The 21,787-nt window shown below is 34.2% G+C and overlaps 1 protein-coding gene across 1 annotated transcript in view; it reads left to right on the top strand.

Annotated features, from left to right (window-relative positions):
- Positions 1-21,787, top strand: part of RASEF (RAS and EF-hand domain containing) — a 101,114-nt gene that overhangs the window by 65,370 nt on the left and 13,957 nt on the right. Inside the window, exons 10-16 of the mRNA XM_031945482.1 lie at positions 1,053-1,287; positions 1,609-1,746; positions 1,872-2,019; positions 5,451-5,532; positions 6,801-6,915; positions 16,520-16,639; positions 20,535-20,611. Of these exons, the coding sequence (XP_031801342.1) occupies positions 1,053-1,287; positions 1,609-1,746; positions 1,872-2,019; positions 5,451-5,532; positions 6,801-6,915; positions 16,520-16,639; positions 20,535-20,611 (915 nt within the window). The remainder of the gene's footprint in view (positions 1-1,052; positions 1,288-1,608; positions 1,747-1,871; positions 2,020-5,450; positions 5,533-6,800; positions 6,916-16,519; positions 16,640-20,534; positions 20,612-21,787) is intronic.

Here is a 21,787-nt window from a genome sequence, read left to right on the forward strand (position 1 = left end):
AATACAAAGAGGATTTTCAACATTCACTCTTGCAAAACCTTGTATTACAAATCCCACCTCCCAGACAGCAACTAATACAATTTGGTTAAAAGTGCATTTCTTCTAAACATATTTCTATATTTATCATGCTGCATAAGAAAAGTCAGATCAAAAGGGGAAAAATGAGAAAAATAAACAAGCAAGCAAACAACAAAAAAGTGAAAATACTATGTTGTGATCCACATTAGTCTCTATAGTCCTCTCTCTAAATGCAGATTGCTCTTCCTATCACAACGCTTTTAGAATTGCCCAGAATCACCTCATTGTTGAAAGAGGCAAATCCATCACATTTGATCATCATATACTCTTGTTACTACTGTGTACAGTGTTCTCTTGGTTCTACTCATTTCACTTAGTATCAGTTCATGTAAGTCTTTACAGAATTTGCTGAAATCATCCTCCTGATTGTTTCTTATAGAACAATAATTTTCCATGACATTCATATACCATAACTAAATCAGCCATTCCCCACCTGATGGGCAACCACTCAGTTTCCAGTTCCTTGCCACTTCAAAAAAAAAAAGGCTACTTTTGTATTTGTTTTAAATTTTAAAAATTGTTCTTTTTTTAAAAAGTGGAGTTCAATGTATGTGGTAGAAATGGGGTGAGGTGGGCAGGAAGTGTTCCCAGAAACAACAGTGATCTAAAAAACACCACCACCAAGAAAAAGCATCAAGAAAACTTATTTTGATGTATACTTATTTTGTATTTAATTTATACTTTAACATATTTAACATGTATTGATCATCCTGCCATATAGGGGAGGGGGGAGGGGGAAAGAGGGGAAAAATTGGAACAAAAGGTTTGGCAATTATCAATGCTGTAAAATTACTCATGCATATAACTTGTAAATAAAAAGCTATTAAAAAAATAAAACTTATTTTGTAAAAGAAAAATAGGGAGAGGGGAAGTTATATCTCCAAACCTGAAATTACTCTTGGTACTGCTTAATCTGTTTTGAGCATTCTGAACTCCTCATTATACCACTTATCCTCTTTCCTATTTATCATCAGGTCATCACGTTCTTCCTACGTGGATGAGGATTGTGATTCATTAGCGCTTTGCGATCCAATGCAAAGGATAAGCTGTGAGGTTGATAGCCTGCCTGAGAGCTGCTTTGACAGTGGTTTGTCGACTTTGAGAGATGCTAATGAATATGATTTTGAGGTGGAAGACAAGCATCAAAGGAGTTTTCAAAGGTCACAGTGCACACAGGAGAGCTTTGGGGGTGATGCGTCTGATACAGATGTAAGTCCTGGAAATCATTGATCTTCTAAGACCTTTGATGAAAAGAAAAATTAACCCCCTGTTTGAAATTAACTAGCCTCGAGTTCACTCAAACCGAAAGGATTTTTAATGAAGTTATAAATGTTAAACAGAATCAATAAAACAATATAGTTTTTCTACCCTGACTTCAGAAGGTCTTCCTTATTGAATTGGCACAACTGAGGATCCTTATCTTCTTCATTAGAATGCTGATTGATGGCATCCAATGTAGTTTGTATGATATATCTTTTTGTTTAAATATGTCTTTTTATTTTTTAAAAATAACATTAATTTTGGTGACAGGTTCCAGAGATACGAGATGAAGAGGCTTATGGTTCTGACAATAACAGTACAATACTAGATTGGAAATCCTCAGAATCTGTTGCTGAAGGGAACTTTGGTACTTCTGTAAGAAAGCCCATATCAGCTCTCTCACCGCAGGTAGATATTGTTTTTGTGGGATATCTTTTTTTTATGCCCTCTGGTAATTTTCTATATCCTGATACAAACTAGAAAGGTAAGGGGGAAAAATAATTAAATTTTTCTCATTCTGATTTTTCTTTTAGGCAAACTTGGCTGATGACAGCCATAAATATCCTAGCTCAGAAAAGGCATATAAAATTGTTCTTGCTGGAGATGCTGCTGTGGGGAAGTCTAGTTTTCTTATGAGGCTTTGTAAGAATGAATTTCGAGGAAACACCGGGGCCACTCTAGGTATATTTCCTATTTTAACTGTTGAAGAAAAAGAATGCTTTCCTTCTCCTATTGTCTAACTTCTCTTGGGGAATCACACATACACAAAATACTTTAACGCATTAGGAAATCCTTGGAATCACTTTCTGTTCTCCAAAAATTCCTCTACCTTATAAAATGCTTCTCTTTTATTTCTCTTTTTAAGATTGGGTTTCTATTTCACCCAGGCTGAAAATACAGGGATGATTCACACCCCAGTCCATTTCTAAATAATATGGGAGCTTTGATTTGCTTTGATTTTACCTGGGCTTGTTCATTCTTCTTTGATAACCTGGTCAACCCCTTCTTCTTGAGATTGAACCTTATTAATTCCAAACTTAGTGCAGATATCCCATTGGCTTAGCTTATTGAAGCTCAACTCCAAAGCTCAAGAGATCCATATGGCCAGAAGAGAGAATGGGTTTTCATACTTTCTACTGTTCACTATCACTTTCAGACTATCTTTTCCCTCCATTCTTCAACCATCTGTAACCTTTTACCCAGCTATACTCCTTTTTCTAAAGACTTCTTGGTTACTCCCCCATATTTCACAATAAATTCAGTTCCTGGCCTATGATCTTTCTCTGTACTCCACTCCCTGGCAGTAGGCTTGAAGGACGTTAGAATTCATATTGAAATATCTAATATTCTCATATTGAAATATTCTAATATCCCCAAACAAAATTTTTTTTAATCTTCTCCATTACAATGACCTTGTATATTGTACTTCCGGTATATGTTATCACTATCATGTATTGGTCCTCATTACTTCTCAGAAATGTATCTTCAACATCCTGAACTTTAAAATTCTATTCCCTGACCTCAGCTTCCTATTCTTCTGATTCTCATTTTGTAGCCTATTGTTTTTTCTAATGATGGTCTTTATTCTCTTGATTGGTCTCTGTTCTCCCAGTCTGCTTTCATTTCATTTATCCAACACTAACTACACAGTTGGACTCATTAACATTTATTTTGTTTCTGTCTTCCTTTCTTACTATCTGACTTGCCACATCATCTGAGATCCTTTCTGGGTAACCCTTAATATATACTTTTTCCAGTTTTATTTCTGGACTTTTGTGTTGCTATGGATTGTACCTATTATTAATTTTGGTGTCATTAGTAAGACTTCTGCTATTCACTATTCATCATACCCTGCTCTTACAAACTCAATATCCAATTTGCCACTGACTGTTCCAAGCCTTTCTCTCATTTCTCTGGTCTCAGCCAAACTTCTGCATGTCTGCATGTTCAATTAATTGCAATTCATCAGTTGTCACCTTCTTTTTGAAGATTGATACTTTTCCTTAGGTCCTTCCATATTCCTCAAAATTTCTTAGCATCATAACCCCTTGTCTTTCTGGTCATCAAAGAATTATCCCCCGTTCCATGAAGTTGGTTACTCTATTAGAACCTTGAATCCTGTTCTATCCTGCTTTCCTTGGATCCTTGCTCCAATACCAAAATAGAACAATGGATTTAGAGTCATTATCTATGTGAAATTTTTGGTTTCAAAAGTATTTTCCAGCTAAAAATCTATTATTCCACAATCCCTCTCAGGCTACATGCTTACAAATTTGATTAGGTTTTCTAATCCTAACTCATCTCGCTATTATTCCTTCTCTCTTTCCTTGTCTCTTTTGTTAAACTTCTTCAAAAACTTTTCTGTTTTATGCTTCCCCTGATCACTCTCTGCCTAACCTTTTATAATTGGTCTTTTACAATATCTGTTATTAAATTTTAAAATTGTTCTTCTCAGTGTCACCAAATTCAATTGTATCCTAAGGCTTTCATCATAACCTCTCTGTGGCATTTCATGGTTTTGCTCTGTTCTATCTTCTAAATACTTTCTTCACTCTTGACATCTTCTCATTTTCTTTTTGTCTCCACCTCTTTCGGTTCATTGGTTTTATCATTTTTCTAACATAAATATTCTTTCTTTTTTCTATGTCTCTACTGATACTCAGCCATCTTCTACATTATCATGACTTTAACTATTATTTATGTACAGATGACTCCCAAACTTATTAGCCCTTCACTTTTAGCTCCATACTTTCACCTTTAAATGACTGTAAAATAGTTCCACTATTTCCTCAAATTCTGTATGTCCCAGACTGAGCTTTTTTTCTTCTAAATTTGTCCCTCTTTCTGACTTTGTCTATCAATCTATTTATATTTTATTTGACAGGATAATATAAATTGTTTCTTCCAGTGCACAAGGTTAAAATGACATTTAAATTTAATTCTTCCTTTGATCCAGCAGTGTTTCTAATGGTCTTATACCCCAAAGAGATACTAAAGAAGGGAAAGGGACCTGTATGTGCCAAAATGTTTGTGGCAGCCCTGTTTGTAGTGGCTAGAAACTGGAAAATGAATGGATGCCCATCAATTGGAGAATGGTTAGGTAAATTTGGTATATGAATGTTATGGAATATTATTGTTCAGTAAGAAATGACCAACAGGATGAATACAGAGAGGCTTGGTGAGACTTACATGAACTGATGTTAAGTGAAATGAGCAGAACTAGGAGATCATTATGTACCTCAACAGCAATACTGTATGAGAATGTATTCTGGTGGAAGTGGATTTTTTCAACAAAGAGATTTAACTCAGTTTCAATTGATCAAGGATGGACAGAAGCAGTTATACCCAAAGAAAGAACACTGGGAAATGAATGTAAACTGTTTGTATTTTTGTTTTTCTTTCTGGGTTATTTTTACCTTCTGAATCCAATTCTTTCTGTGCAACAAGAGAACTGTTTGGTTCTGTATACATATATTATATCTAGAATATACTGTGACATATTTAACATGTATAGGATTGCTTGCCCTCTGGGGGAAGGGGGCAAGGGAGAGAGGGGAAAAGTCGGAACAGAAGTGAGTGCAAGGGATAATGTTGTAAAAAAAAATTACCCAGGCATGGGTTCTGTCAATAAAAAGTTATAATAATAATAAAATGTAGAGGAGAGGGAAAATAAAAAAATAAAATTTAATTAATTAATTAAAAAATTTAATTCTTAATGCTATTTTGATATTTAATTCTGGTCATTGCAGTATGCTTTGTTAGTGGAAACAAGTCTAAAAGTCTAACTCCAAACTTACTAAACAAAATTTTTTTTTTGTCCCATGGCCATAGATTATTTCCATGCCCAAATTAGTCTTAAACTAGAATGGGAAATGAGGTAAGACTGTATGTATGTATAGCTCACTAATTATCCATCATCACTATTGGAAATAAACCTCAAAAGTATTCCATGGTGATTAAGTCAATGGAGTTGTGTTTATGAATGACTTGTCATTTTACTGTTACACAGTGCTGGAGTGTTATATAGGTATCTGTCATATCTTGAAGTAGTCTTTAAAATAAAAAATGGAAATATTGAATTCTTATCCTGGGATCTTATGCTTCTTTTAAAGGAGTTGATTTTCAAATGAAGACACTTATTGTGGATGGAGAACCTACAGTATTACAGCTCTGGGATACAGCTGGTCAAGAGAGGCAAGTGCTATTCACAGACTTCATAGTTATATAGAGATATGTGATAATGGAATGACAAATGCTTACTGGATTGTTTGCTCTTTCTCTCTCTCTTATAATATATATATATATTTCAATTTCATTTAAAGTCTGACTACTGTTTTCTTCATGTTCCAATCCTCCTTTCTCTTTCTTCTCTACTCTTCTGCCTCTTCATTTTTTAATCTGGTAGGCAAAGAGGTTTTTTTTTTTTTTAGCAACCCTTAAATTTATTTGTTTAAGAAGGCTCCAGAGTGTCTTTTTTTTTTTAATGAAATGCTAATGTGGGCAGCTCTTAACCTGTGAAAGATTTAAAATTATGTATTTGCCATGACACAGTGAGGATTCTGACTTCACTTCACTTCAAGAAATTCAGCTCTTCTCTGTACAAGGGCAGAGGTTCTGATTAGCACAGACCTATTTCTATAGGATTGTTTGTATGTTCATTGCCATTGACTAAAAGGCAGTAGCTCCTTCTCCTGTCTAGTTCTCTGGGAATAGAATTTATCAGTTTTATCTGAAGGACAAAGTGAGCCTTTTAGTATTTCAGCTAAAAGATGTATAACTTAGGTAGTCTTTCAAATGTCACTTGTGCCAAATCTGCATGAAATTCTGACAGCATCACATATATAAGTATATCTAAGACATGCCACTTATGAGCTATCTCTCCCTACCACCCCTTGCTAACCTTCTCATTCTTTTTAATCCTTAACACCCTCTAACTTTTTCTGTCTCAAACCCATTTGCTATATTCCTGTTGCATCAGGTTTAGTGCATAGGAGTACAGGGTACTAAAACTCTGACAGAACAACAGTTGTACTTATGACTTCCACTAGAATGACCATACCTGTGTCCTGGCTTATTTGGACATTGAGAAGAACAGCACTAGAGGCTATTTTTCAGATTGTATGCTTTAAAAAATTATTTCTATGAGGAAGAGACATTTCTTTCTTATTATAACTTTTTATTGACAGAACATATGCATTGGTGATTTTTACAACATTGTCCCTTGCACTCACTTCTGTTCTGACTTTTCCCTTCCTTTCCTCCACCCCCTCCCCTAGATGGCAGGCAGCCTTATACATGTTAAATATGTTATAGTATATCCTAGATACAATATATGTGTGCAGAACTGTACAGTGAAGAAAACTTTCTTTGACATAAAAGAAGTAGACAGGTCAGTGGGAAATGAGAGCATTCAATTAACTTACCAGAACCCATTGCTTACATACATTTTTTTTTCTCTTAAGATTCCGAAGTATAGCAAAATCCTACTTTAGAAAAGCAGATGGTGTGCTGCTGTTATATGATGTGACCTGTGAGCAAAGTTTCCTAAATGTACGAGAATGGGTAGATACTATCCAGGTAAGATGAGTCAGTCAACAAATGTTTTTCAAATAATTGTTGTGGCCTAGGCTCCATCTAGATATGGTGGATACAAAGTTTTAAAAAAGTAGTCTGCCCTCAAGAAATCCATCTTCTTGTAGTCAGAGAGACATCATGTACATTCAAGCTGTCCCAAAAATCTCAGTGTAGTTTTAGGCTTTAATTAGCTTAAATTGGGATAGCCTGTGTAAGCAAGAACAAAATAAACAAAAGGTAATTTTGGGAGGGCAACCACCAGGCACTAAAAGGGATTAGGAATGTGATAATTTAAGAAATAGTGCTTTAGATGAGCTTTGAAGGAAGTTAAGATTTTTTTTTAGTAGAAGTAGGGAGGGAGTACTTTCTGGTATCCAGGTGTTCTGTTAAAAAGCATAGACAGAAGATGAAATTTCACAGGTGAGGAATAGCAAAGAGGCCAGTTTGGCTTAATTATATAGTGCTTGAGTAGAACTTTTTTACACACACACACACACACACACACACTCAAATCAAGACATCACCCTCCTGATGTTTTTGATTGTCTTCTAGAACAAAGGATAAATAACAACGTGTGTGTGTGTGCGTGTGTGTGTGAATATATGTGTATGTATACACATACACACACATACAAAGCTTAAAAAGGTAGATTTGAGCCAAATTATGAGGGGCTTTAAATGCTAAATATAGTGTTTGATTCTAAAGTTTACAGGAAGCCACTGGAATTTCTTCAAGCTGGGAAGTATAGGGTCAGACTCAAGCTTAAGGACAATTATTTTGGCAGTTGAGTGTAAGTTAGATTAGGAAAAGGAGAAACTTGAGGTAGGAAGACTGAACCAGGCATTTCAGTAATATGTAATAATGTCTTGGTTGTTGTCCTTAATTCTCAAAGAGTACCAAAATGGCAGATGGAATTGAGATATACAATGTTGACTATGACTGATCAGCCAATACACTCTCAGAACATTCTACCATAAGTTGGGCACAAGTGGTTCCTATGAACATTTCGATCAGAACCAATCAACTGATGAGTTCCTAAAATGGAATGGTAGAACCATGTGAGTAGAGACAAATAAATAGATGTATATCATATATATTAAACATATCATGGAAACCTATTTACAAAAAGGCAACATCAAAGATAAAACCTTGAGAAATTTAATTATTAGGCTCCTCTCCTAAAATGTCATGGATGAAAAGCTACCAAATGATCTTGTGAGATAGAGGATCAATCTGAATATCAGGACTTTCAAATGACATTTATTGGGGTTGATCTACCCACAATACGATTCTTAATAAACCAGAATGTTGGGAGTTTCTGAGAATAATTCTGAGTTTTGAAGGATATACACCCTTTACAATATGTCAAAAGGGTGAGATTAGAGATGGAATTCAATATTATTTCTTGCTAATTCCATATCAGAAAAGGGCTACAAATATTGGTTATCTTTAAGACTAGTGAATGAATGTCTGAAAAAAAAATACTTGAAAAATAGTCTTAGGTTGACCTATGAAAAATAGTCTTAGGTTAACCTATGATAGAAGTCTCAAACCAAAAGACTACCTTTTTTCTCAGCAATTTAGAAAGAATATTTAAGCCACACACTGGTCTTTCCAGCTGTTTTTATCTTTGTGAATAACAATTGTCTTCAGTGGTTTTATTTTTTTGAGTGAACTAGAATCCCTATTTCAACTTGTAAACTTGGCATTTTTTTCCTTCCTTATTTTTTTAATTCTAAAATTAAAAAAAAATCCCAGCATTTGAAGGAGATGACTTTTTATGACTAGTTTAGATACACCATTAAAATTATATCAGAAGATATACTTCAAGTCCCATTTTTTGTTCAAACAGTATGAAACAAAATGAAAGTTATTTGAATGATAAGTATGCTATAGTTTTTAATAAATGTCAAAGAATTTGGGTATGTGGGTAGAGGTTTCAAAGCTGGCAGTCAAACATTTATGAAGTACTAAATTTGTCAGGTACTGTGCTAAATGCTAGGGATACAAAGAAAAGCAAAAATATTCCCTGTTCTTGAACACAACATGTAAATAACAGGATAGTTAGAATATTTACCTATAAACCTATAATAGATGTATGGTAATCTTAGAGGAAAAAGAACTGGTTATTTTAGAGACTGGACAAAGCCTTTTCCAGAGGATGGGATTTGGATTGAGTCTTGGGAGCAGCTACATGATACAATAGAGCAAGTGATCTAGAGACAGGAAGGCTTATCTTCCTGAATTCAGTTCTGGCCTCAAACACTTACAAGATATGTGATCCTGGACAAGTAACTTAACTCTCTATGTCCCATTTTCCTCATATGTAAAACGAGGAACAAGGAAATGGCAAACAACCCTAGCATCTTTGCCAATAAAGCCCTAAATGAGACCACAAAAAGTCAAGCATGATTGAACAGCATTGAAGAATGTAAAGGAATTAAAAGTAAAGTTTGGTGAGAGGTATTTCAGACATGGGGGTAGGAAGCCACAATTAAAATAAATTATCATAATATAATTATTAATATAATATGTAATATAACTACATATTGCATATTAATAATATATAGTACATATAGTATAATATAATTATACTGCATGTATATGTAATATAATTATATTACATATCCATTTTATCTTCTGTGATCTTCTCTATCTCTTATTTGTCCATGAACATAAATCATCTCTTTTTGTTACAATGGAATATCAAAAAGAAAAAAAAAACTCAATGAAAATAATAGTATCATTCTTTGAATTGATGTGGTGCTTTTACTTTCAAACTGCTTTCCTTTTATTTTCCTATTATCTTGAAGTTAAATGGGAATGGCATTGATAATTCCATTCTGTATATGAGGATGGAAATGAAGCTGTGACCTGTACAGCCTCTCATAGTTGATGATCCTGTCTTCTGAATTACAGTCTTAAACTATTGGCTCTTATTGGTGAGTAATAACTTAATTCTAAATGTTAGCAAGCAATTTAATTAGTAAGCTATTAAAATTTTATAGATCTTTCTGTACAGTACAATCATTTCCAGATTTCCCCCTCCCCCAACAGTCTTGTGACAAAGTTAAATGATTAGACAATTCAATGAATTCATCTGAAAGTATATGCTACATTTCTTACCTGTAGATACCCAACTTCTCTTTTTAAGTTTTTTTTTTTAAATTAAAAATCTGGTTTCTCTCCTTTGTAGCCCCACTGAAAAGAAGAGGAAAAAAATGAATTCCTTGTAACAAGTTTGCTTTATCAAGCAAAATGAACCCTATTGGCTACATTCACAAATTGCCTCATTCTGAACTGTAAATTTATCATCTTTGTGTTAATAGTCAATTGCACATTATTTTCAGATATTTGGATAGAAGAAAAGTTCAAGACCAAACAAGAGATAAAGAGGGTGACAGAAGATAAAATGTCTAATTTTGATTACATAAAAATAAAAAAAATTTCCCCAAACTAATTTAATAAATCTAAGATTAAAAAGGAAACAATTTAACTGTGAAATATCCATGTAGTAAATTTCTATGATAAATGCTTTATTTCCAAGATAATTATTTATGTTCCATAATTTATTTGTATTTATAAGAATAACAATCACCTCTTGATAAATGGTCAAAGTATATGAACAGGCATTTCTCAAAGGCTGAAACCTAAAAGAATGTTTCAAACCACTACTAGCAAAATGCAAATTAATATAATTCTGAGATTCAATCCCATGTCCATTAGATTGGCAAAGATGATAAAGTCCTTTATGCCCAAAAGTATTTATAGCACTTGCTTTTTTTTTATAGTAGCAAAACCCCCTAGAAACTAAGGAGTTTCTCAGCAGTTAAGGAATGGCTAAATAAATTGAGGCTACGAATATGCTTTAAGAAGTGAGGAAATTGATGATTTCAAAGAGACATTGAAAGGCATATGAAATGACATAGAGTGAAATAAAAAAGAAACAGAACATCAAAATGATAAAAATGAACAATCCTGAAGACTTTTTAAAAGCTTATGAAAAATAAAATAAATGGAACCAAGAGAAATTTATGCAATTAAAATATTGTAAAGACAATTTTAAAAGTTGTAGATATTATGATGAATACATTGGCCATTCATGATTCCAGTGGATTAATGAGCTTTTTATTACATATCTGCTTTGTGCCGAGGACTATAATAAATTCTGGGGATAAAAAGGAAAAAAAAATTAAATATCCCCTATCATCAAGAATCATCACCATTGTATATTATTGAGGGAAATGACAAGTATGCGTCCACATAAAAGCAAAATATATGTGGAAAAAATACAATTACCCAGAAGTACCACTGGAAAATTAGAGTGAAGATGATTTAGGAAAGTCCTTATGTAGAATCTAGTTCTTGAGTTGAGTTTTTTTAATTATCATAGCTTTTAATTTACAAAACATGTGCATAGGTAATTTTTCAGCATTGACAATTGCAAAACCTTCTGTTCCAACTTTTTCCCTCCTTCCTCCCACCCCTTCCCCTAGATGGCAGGTAGACTAATACATGTTAAATACAATATATATATATATATATATACATATATATATATACATACATACATATACATACAGTTATTTTGCTGCACAAGAAAAATCAAACTTAGAAATAAGATAAAAATAACTTGAGAAGGAAATCAAAAATACAAGCGGACAAAAACAGAGGGAGTAGAAATGCTATGTTGTCATTCATAGTCATTCCCTATAGTTCTTTCACTGGGTATAGCTGGTTCTCTTCATTATTGAACAAATGGAACTGATTTGGTTTATCTCATTGTTGAAGAGAGCCACATCCATCAGAATTGAACATCATATAGAATTGTTGTTGAAGTATATAATGATTTCCTGGTCTTGCTCATTTCACTCAGCATCAGTTCATGTAAATCTCTTCAGGCCTTTCTGAAATCATCCTGCTGGTCATTTCTTTCAGAACAATAATATTCCATAATATTCATATACCACAATTTATTCAGCCATTCTCCAATTGATGGGCATCTACTCACTTTCCAGTTTCTTGGCACTACAAAAAGGGCTGCCACAAACATTTTTGCACATACATGTCCCTTTCTTTTCTTTAAGATTTGAGCTGAGTTTTGAAGGAAACCAGAGAACGTCAGAGAGGGAGGTGAGGAATGCAGTATATCCCAGGCAAGACAATGCAACCTATAAAAGACACAGAGACAAAAGGTAGATTAGAAATTATTTTTGGTCGCTAGTGCCAATTTTGGTCTATAGTAAAAAATACATCAGTTTATATCAGTGAGCTATGGTCTGAGTTGAATACAAGAAAGATATTAGGCTAGATCATATTTGAGAAATTGATGCCAGTAAGGGACCTGAAATTATCCACCTTTGCAAAAGGTCATCTTTTTAATGCCAATTTTAATGTCTCCTATATTTATTCTTCCATGGTTTATGAAATATATTCTTAGAAGAATAAAACTTCCAAGTGACTTAAAGAACAATGGAAGTTACACTTATTATTCTTGTAAGCAAGCTTCAATATATTACCTGGAATGATTCATATGCAAGGAGTAGTATAATAGATGTCATCAGGTACATTTATGTTCAGAAAAAGAGGTAGACCTGTCACGCAGTGAGAATAGGAAACAGCATATAGATAGCTTGAGTTCATTGTGTTCAGTGAGTAATGAGAGACCCAGAGGCAGACTTAGGCATGTATTGGAAAGATTCTAGATTAAATGTTCATGGAAAGACATGGGTAAAAGTCATATAGAAAAGGAAGGCCTGGATAAATTAGGATAGAATAGTGTTATGATAAAGTATTGATAATATGTGCCCACCAAGTTATGAATGTGTTGTAAATAGTAAAATGCCATAACTTGAGGGACCACACAAGGCAAACAAAACTGTGAAAGAAATTTCTTACCTAGTAGTTGTTTGGATTGTGATTAAACACATGCAAAGTGGTTGAGGTCAACTGTAGTATTTAAAATAGTCCAGACGCTAAATGGCTGAAGTTTCCCGAATCTAAGCTGCCATCATTGTTAAATATTTACACATTTTAAGTAGGTTACCAAATTGGCAGCACTATTGTTTCCCCTGGCTGTGACCAGAATCGAAAGGGGATAACTTTTGATTAGAGATTACTGCCTGAATTTGTAGCCAGGGATGAAATCATATACAATCTCACATCTGATTTATGTATCAGAAAAATGATTGACTTGATGAGCCATACTTTTGTCTTATGATTTCCCAACTTAAAAGCATTATTTCTTTCTTTATACAACCTGAATGACTTAGGTGAAGATAGAATTTGGTATGTTGATATACTGAAAAGGGGTAAAGAATGTAATGTAATATACATATTGTTTTTGATTAGTCTATATAAATTAATAAGAACTTCATTGGGTGTTGATAGAAAGTAGGCTTTATTATTGTTGATAGGAAGTAGCCTTTGTGTTGTAAAATCTTAAATCAAATTTCAGATCCTAATTTGCTTTTGGAACCATTTATTTATCTGATGACTTATTAGTGAATTAAATATTTATGGAGTACCAAGCTGAGGTAGAGAGTCACATGGGATCCAAAGATGTAAAAGGCATATACAATCTTTCATTTAGAAAGACAATTCTTTTGTGTAAAAAATAATATAAAAATGCAATAAATACTAAAGGAATAGCAAATAGCATTGCCAACTAATATTAATACAGGGATTTCTATGCATTCTTAGTTGATATTCAGAATAAATCCTTTTAAGTATGCAGTATAGGCATCTGTATCATCTTTATTGTATAGATAAGAGAACAAAAGTTCAGAGATTTTAAGCATTAAAATGATAGTACTATGATTAGGACCCATGTTTTCTTACTCATTTTTGGGATGACTTAAGTCATTCCAAGTTTAGTGTTCTTTCCAGTACACCAATCTATCTTTCAGATTCATAGAAGAAAAAAAGGTTCCTAGAGGACCAGTTGGTGACAGAAGTCTTGACAGAAGAGAGAACATTTGGTGTAGACCTTGAAGTTTGTTTGGGATTTAGAAAGCTGGTTGTAAGAATATTAAAGATAGAACGTACACTGAGCAAAGCTGTAGAAAAGGATAAATATAACCTCTTCAAGGAAATGAGTAAATCATTGTTAAAGAAAAAGATTTTATTCAATAGATCAGTGGAAAATAAAACATAAAAGTTAGTTGGGGCCATATTTGATAGTGGCTCTTATCAATAATAGGAAATTATGAATGAATGAATAAGTGAATAAATGATGCCTTAATTAAGTGCTTACAATGTACAAAACAGCTTGCTACACTTTGGAGACATAAATGTAAAAGTAAAAATGTCTTAGCTCCCAAGGTTCTCACATTCAAATGGAAAAAAAACATATATAAAGGAGATTTAAACTATAAGTGAAGAATGAAAGGTCCCATGATCCCTTAGGATACAGGTGCAAAGTGAATGGTAATGATACCTGTTCTTTAATGTCATTTCCATTGATAATGTAATTCTATTAAATTAATTAATCCATTTCTGGTGTTGAACCATTTGATAGTGTCTAGGATTTTGGTGGCAAAATCTTTCTTTCCTGGATCTTCAGTAGCCATGACTAATACCTTGAAAGAGCACTTTCTGGATTGTATCTCCTTAGATATTGCTTCCCAGAATGATATCTGCAGACACTGGAAACATTGCTATTCTCAAGACTATTGAGTTTAGAGTCCTGGGCTGGCTCTGTCTGGGTCTGAAGGAAGATGATGATCAGGATGGTGGTGGGTTGATTTGCTTGACACCTGCTGCCTTCTTTCTCTCTCTGGGCAACTCACTGCTTCAATTTGGCTGGCTTGCCTGAAGTTAGTTGGTTGTTGGTCAGTATAGATGGCTTTTTCCAGTAGTTGATTCCTCAAATGATGTCTGTGAGGACTGTCCTGGAAGTAGGAATGGTGGCCTTATGGGAAATGAGGTACTGTCACTTTCAAGGCTCCTTTCCTTACCAGCTTATTGGTGGCATTTGGTCAACAATTGCAGGAGTTGATAAGAAAGCTGGGCCCTTTCTCCACAATGTTCTCTTCCTTCAGTGATGGCTATGGGGGTTGTAGGAGCCTTAGCTGGAAGCAGTTCTGGTGTTGAGAGATATCATTTTTTCCTCATGCTCTTAGGTTTAGGTTGGGTCTGTTTGTATCACAGTCTGTAGGGAGATAGTGATTAAGTGTGATGGTAGTTGTCTTATCTGGAATCTTCTGCCTTCTGTTTGTTCTTTATGGCTTCCTGAATGATGTATATGATTTGTGGCCTTGGGCCTGTATTTAAACTTGTACTGAACTGCATGAAATTTCAAATTCCCCTACACTGAACTTCAGCCTACTCTGAAGACCAAATATGAACCCAGTTCGATGCAACCTGCAGTCCAGCTGGGATGACTTTATTATGTTGTTTTCCTTTCTTACATACCTGAGTTTAGAATTCTTAGATTGTTCTAAACATGATAGAAGTTGACTACTTCTGGGTTTGTGGGATTTCACAGAGTGAGGATATTCTAGTACAAAAAGGATTTATCTATTAGTGAGTCTTTGAAAGAAATAGAATGGGAAAACCATTTAAGATTTTTTTTACATATTATTGTCCAAATGAAGTTATAGACAAATATTGAGAGACTTCAAGTAGAGAGGATTGACACATTTGAGAGATACAATACTACTACCCCTGCCCCCTTCTAACTCTGGTTTCCTAGATACATAGCACCCTAAATGATTTCTGCCATTGGATAGTTTAGTAGGAACCATGCACAAAAAATCCAAATTGTGTGTGTATGTGTGTGTGAAAGAGAGAGAAAGACAAATAGACAGATAGACAGAGACAGAGATAGAGACAAAGAGAGTGAATATATTTGTGTGTGCACACCTATATAATACAACATGTGAAGATCTAACCTAGTAAAGCTTAAAACTATATCAGGACTTTTGAAACACACTATATATATAACCGTAGCTTGTAATAGAAGTGGGACTAGTGGTAAATGCATTTAATTCATATGTCCTGTGATTTGAGGATTGTATGATAATAGAAAATGTTATATAAAGTGCTTTAAGGTTTGGAAGAAAAGTTTTTTGTACATTATCTCAACCCATTACCCTGAATAGTGGTTTCTATGTAAAAACAAATATGACTATTAGGCCCCTGTTTTTTGTTGTGTTTCTTTCTCTCCTCCTCTTCCCCGCTCCCTCCATGAACCGGATGGTAGTAAGTATCAAACTCCAGTTCCATTGATGTCACAAGGTAATTACTAGATTGACTGTGTATTATGTATTGGCTGTTAATGGAAGTTGCCATCTACTTACTATTGTTTCAATCTGTAGTTCCAGGTAGTTACAATGTGAATCACAGCCTAATTTAATATTTAAATGAAGGGATCTTCTTTGATTCAGTCCTTGCTTTCTGTTTCCTTTGTGTTTAAAATAAGAAGTTAGATTTTTAATCTGTAAACCTGCAATTATGCTAATGCCTGTCACCTTTATTATTAACTTAAAAAGCAGAAGTTTGTATATAAACAGATCTTCTGACTCCTTTTTCTCTCTATTTTTCTTGTTGATCTTCCTCTCTTTCTCTGTCTCTGTCTCTGTCTGTCTGTCTCTCTCTTTTGCAGGATGCAGCCCATGATACAATTCCAATTATGATGGTGGGAAATAAGGCAGATCTTTGGGAAACAGCTTTGGCCCAGGGACAGAAGTGTGTGCCAAAACATTTTGGAGAAAAACTGGCCATGGTAAGATTGACAGCTGAATACAAATTAGGAGAGATCTTAACTCTAGATGCAAAAGTATAGATTATCTTACCCATTTAAGTCATGGTTAGGCACACAATGGCCTAAGCACACTGAATACAACTGTGACTGCTTCGAGTGTCAACAAGATGTTGAAATCAGTATGTACATATGTGGATGTCATTTCAGCCTGTAATGGATCTACACTGCTATACTTTGAGTCAGATTTCCTGTCTTTCTTGATAAGCTTTCTGTTTTGTTCACTATGTGCAGAGCTTTATTTTGTAGATAAAGCAGTTTTGAATCAGTCTTCTAGACTTATCCATTAGAACATAAGCTTATTGTGAGGAGGAATTGTTTGAATCTTTTTGTGCACAGTGCCTGGCACATGGTACTTGCTTAGTAAATGCTTGTTCATTGCTTGATCTCTTTGGTATCCTTTTGTCTATTTAATCATAGGGTGATAAGGAGGAAGTGGCCTTGGCATGTCACTTAATTCACTTTACAAATGAGGATATGAAGAACCTGAGTGGCTTGATAAATTCCTGACCAATAATCATAGTAGACACATGGCACCCTATGTGTTCAGCATGAGAGAAAGAAAAGTTAGTAATTCAGATTGCGTGATAACATAGAAACAATAATCAGCAACATTAATTGTTGTCTTTTTGTTAGTTGTGTCCAACTCTTCATGGACCCATTTGAGATTTTATTGGCAAAGATGCTGGAATGGGTTACCATTTCCTTCTCTAGCTCATTGTACAATTGAGGAAACTGAGACAAACAATTAAGTGACTTGCCCAGAATCACATAGCTAGTAAGTATCTGAGTCTGAATTTGAACTTAGATCCTTCTCACTTCAGGCCTGATAGCCTATCCACTGTATCCTAGTTACCCTTGAAGGACATAAACAGTAGGAAAGGTCCAGGGAGAGATTATATGGGGGAGAAAGTATAGTAGTCTGATTGAAAATTATAAAGGGAAATAATTCAAAGGAACAAAAAAATGAATCCTTGCTCCTTCTTTATTTAGCCCTCCTGAGATTCACTGAATAGTAATTTATAAACATCTATTAAGCACGTACTGTGTGCCATGCATAAGGGGATATAACTATGAAGAATAAAGAAATCCTAGGGCAGTCAGTCCCTGGACAGCAGCTGTTTCCTCCTGGTTACATATCTGCCTACTATGAGGTTTTATTGCTGGGCCAGAGCTCCACTGTAGAAAGTCCAGTATGGAGTCTAAAAGTCTTGGCTGAAGTTGTGGCTCTGCTTTGTACTAGTCATGGCACCTTAAATAAGACAACTCCCTTTCTATGAGCTTTATTCAGCTTCCTCACCTATAAAATGAGCCTTCTGTTAATTACCTCAGAAGGATTGTGGTAAGAAAAGTACTTTAAACTATGAGTTGAAGTGAAATAGCATTTAGGGGAGAAGAGAAGCAGGGAACATAAACATAAGTCATCATCTTCCACCCAGATTTATGTGATATGTAGTTTGCTGGAGAATTAAAAATGTTTTGTCTTAAAAGTCAGTGCAGTTTTAGGAGTTCATTGCTTAAAACAGTACCAAGTTCTTGGGGTACCAGGTATTAAGCACCAGCTAGTCTAAGACCTTTTGCTTGATGCTAACGATATGAAATCAGAACTCCACCAACAAAAAAAGTGTCTTTAAGACTACTAAAAATTATCCAAATGCTGTGTATGAGAAGTCTATTTGGGATGAGGGTGTTGCCAAATGGAAAGCAGAATAAGAGGTGTTATGCAAAGAGAAAACATTTGATCTGAGCTTTAAAGAATGCCTTGAAATTCAACAACAGCAACAGATCAACAAAAACATCAACAACAATATCAGTAATGATAGCCAACACTTTTAGTGTTATGTCTATAAAACACTTTTGTGTATGCTATCTCATTTGATTTGAACTCCACAGCAACCACATGGGCCACCTATTCTTATCCCCTTTTTATAGATGATAAGATTGAGGCCTGAGAGAAATTAAATGATTCTACCTAAGATTATAAGCTAGTAATTATTTGAGTAAGGAATTGAACATGGATCTTCATGATTTTGAGTCTAGTATTTTATATTTTATGCACTACTCAAACAGATAATTGATATTTCAGGAAAAGGGATCATCATGAACCAAAACAAGGAGAACATCTCCTATTTGCTCAGCAGAGAGAAATTGTCCAAAACAAAGAGTACCTAAAGGACAGTTATATGAGATAAGGCTAGTTTGTGGAAGACCCTGAATGATAAGAAAATAATTTAAGCTTTATTTGATAGGTAGAAGGTAATCAGTGAAAAAAAATGTAGTGATATGATGAGACCTGTGCATAAGAAAGCATAATGCCATCTTAAACTTCCAGGAATTAAGACATGAGAGCTCTATTCTGTCCCAGTCAGACCTCATCTAGAGTACTGCATTCAGTTCTGGGTAGCACAATTTAAGACAATGGTAAGCCAGAGAGTTTTCAGATAAAAATTGCCAGATGGGGAAGGACCTGGATTCCACGTCAAATGAGTCTTAGCTGAAAGATCTCATAGTATTTGACCAGAAGATAAGGCTCAGGTATTGACAGACTTCATTATGGCAGAGGCATTACGAAAGATACATTTAGAGATGTATTGCCTTGGACTTGGGGAGCAAAGAACAGACATTGATCACTGAAATACCTTTGTCACATTCTCTTTGGCTCCAGATCCAGGAACAATTGATGGAAATTGCTAAGAGGCAAATTGAGGCTTGATGTAATATTTAAAAACAAAACCAAATACCAAACTTCTTAACAATTAAAGCTATTCTAATCAACTAATTAGGACTTATTAAGAACCTGATGTGTGCTTGATACTGTACTAGGTATTGGGATACAAGAGTACAATGGGGTTGCTTTCAGAAGTGCTGGATTCTCCTTCCTTGGAAGTCTACAGATAGATATTGGATGGTCAGTGTCACATGCTATTGTTGGCTTTTCTTTTCCTGCATAAGTCAGTCTCTTCAAACTTCCAGATTCTGTGAAAGAGCACTTAGCACAGTGCCTGGCACATAGGTGCTAATAAATTCTTATTAATTATTTATTGAAATATTGTTTTGCTTCTGATAATGAGGAGGGATGTTGGGGAGAGTGTATGGGGAGAGCTGGGGAGAGAGTAAACAAATATGTTGAAGCTATTTCAGTAATTCAGATGAGAGACTATATATAATAGCATCTTGACAGTAGGCATTAAGAAGAGGAAATGAATGCAAGAGATGTTGTGGAAGTATTTTTGAGTGTACTTCTCAGTTGCTGAGGTATATGGCATGACAGTAAGAGAATGGGTCTGAAGTAATCCTGAGGTTTCAAATATGAGAATGCTAGGATGGAGAATTTTAAAGTCCAAGAAAAGATCATTGGTTTCTTGTAAACATCATTATCATCAATAATAAAGGTTTTAATATTGATAATAACAAATATATAATTTTAATGTTTGCAAAACATTTTACACTCATAATCTTAGTTGATCCTTAACAATAACCTAAAAGATAGGTACAATTATCTTCATTTTATAGATGAAGAAAACTGAGACCAAGTAAAGTTAAATAACTTGTTTAGGTCACATGGTTGTTAAGTTTTTTAAGTCTGGATTTGTACTTATTTCTTCTCAAACTTTATTCCAGCACTCAGACTTAATTCCAGCACATAGTCCATATATTAACTGTGTCTTCTCTCATACATTCAGAGTCTTAGAAAATCTTTGGAAAATTATGACTCATCTCTTAAAAACTGAAATAAGAAAGTTATGACTATGTATTCAAATAATGTTAGTTACTCTAAGCATTTATTTGATTAAAATGCTAAAATTCCTAGAAAGACATGGCCTTCCATATAACTGTTTAATGTATTTCTTCTCTCTAGACCTATGGTGCCTTATTCTGTGAAACAAGTGCTAAAGAAGGTTCCAATGTTGTGGAAGCTGTTCTTCATCTGGCACGGTAAATATCTACCTTGTTTTTGAAAAACAAATGCTTGGTTGATTTTGTTTTTAACTGTATTTAGGTCAAACTTCCTGACCTAAACCATCTATTATAATATCAATTAGAAAACTCTTGTGATCGCAGGAAAGGAGTAAATAAACATGTATTTCATGAGAATAGGTAGCATTAAAAAATAACTTTCAGTGCCAAGCAAAACAGGTGCATCAGAGGTACAGTTGACATTTCTTTAAAATGTCACTGTAAAGCTAATTGTTGACTTCTGTGACTCATTTCCAGGAACCTGATTTTGAATACAACAGTCCATTATGAATACAACCAACCATTATGACATATTTTAGTATTCCAAAAATAAAAAAAAAACAGCAGTTTTCAGAGAACATGCTAGATCGGGGGAGGGAGAGAAGCCCTTAAAAGTTCTTTCTTATTTCACATTTTACCAGTGAGGAAATTAAAATCACCAGAGAAGTGATTTGCTTGAAGTCACACAGATTGTTAACCAGTTAGGATTAGATTGTTAAGTCTGCTAGATTCTAGGCCAATGTTCCTTTTGTTACCCCACATTTTGTCTTACTGATTTGCCACTTTGAAGCTACTTTGTCAAAACTGTTTCTGAGTAATTATTAATCTGTGAAAGTGATATTAATTTTGATCTGTTATAATAAAAGTGTCATTGTTAAATTTAATAGGTTTGAGTTTAAGCATTTTAATTCTTCTGGAAAATCTGGGGAGATAACAGGATTAACTGTTAGTTTCAATACTTTTACCCATATCAAATTCAACTTAGTTTTGGGGAGACATTACTTAATGAAGAGAACCATTATGGAGAGGAAATTTGGTCTATGAGCAACTCTCAAGAATTTAAATATTTTAAAATTAAAATATAGATAAAAATGAGATCAGGACTATTGTTTTTAAATGGTAGACTTAGCAAGATATAAGTTCAGTACTGAAGATGCTTTGTAGATTTTCAGAGACATTATCTTTTCTTTGATTAAAAATTTCTGCTGGTAATATATTCACAATTCGAACAAGTTAACCTATTTTAAGCTGGTAATTTAATGTAAGTAGCCACTTAATTCTAGGTATTTACTATTTAAAATGCTGGTCACAGACCTTTAAAGATTCATGGAAGAAAGCTTTTTCATCACTAAATCTACTCCCTCCATTTTAAAA

Source organism: Sarcophilus harrisii, chromosome 1 (genome assembly GCF_902635505.1).
Source record: "Sarcophilus harrisii chromosome 1, mSarHar1.11, whole genome shotgun sequence".
In the NCBI taxonomy this organism is placed as follows: Eukaryota; Metazoa; Chordata; class Mammalia; order Dasyuromorphia; family Dasyuridae; genus Sarcophilus; species Sarcophilus harrisii.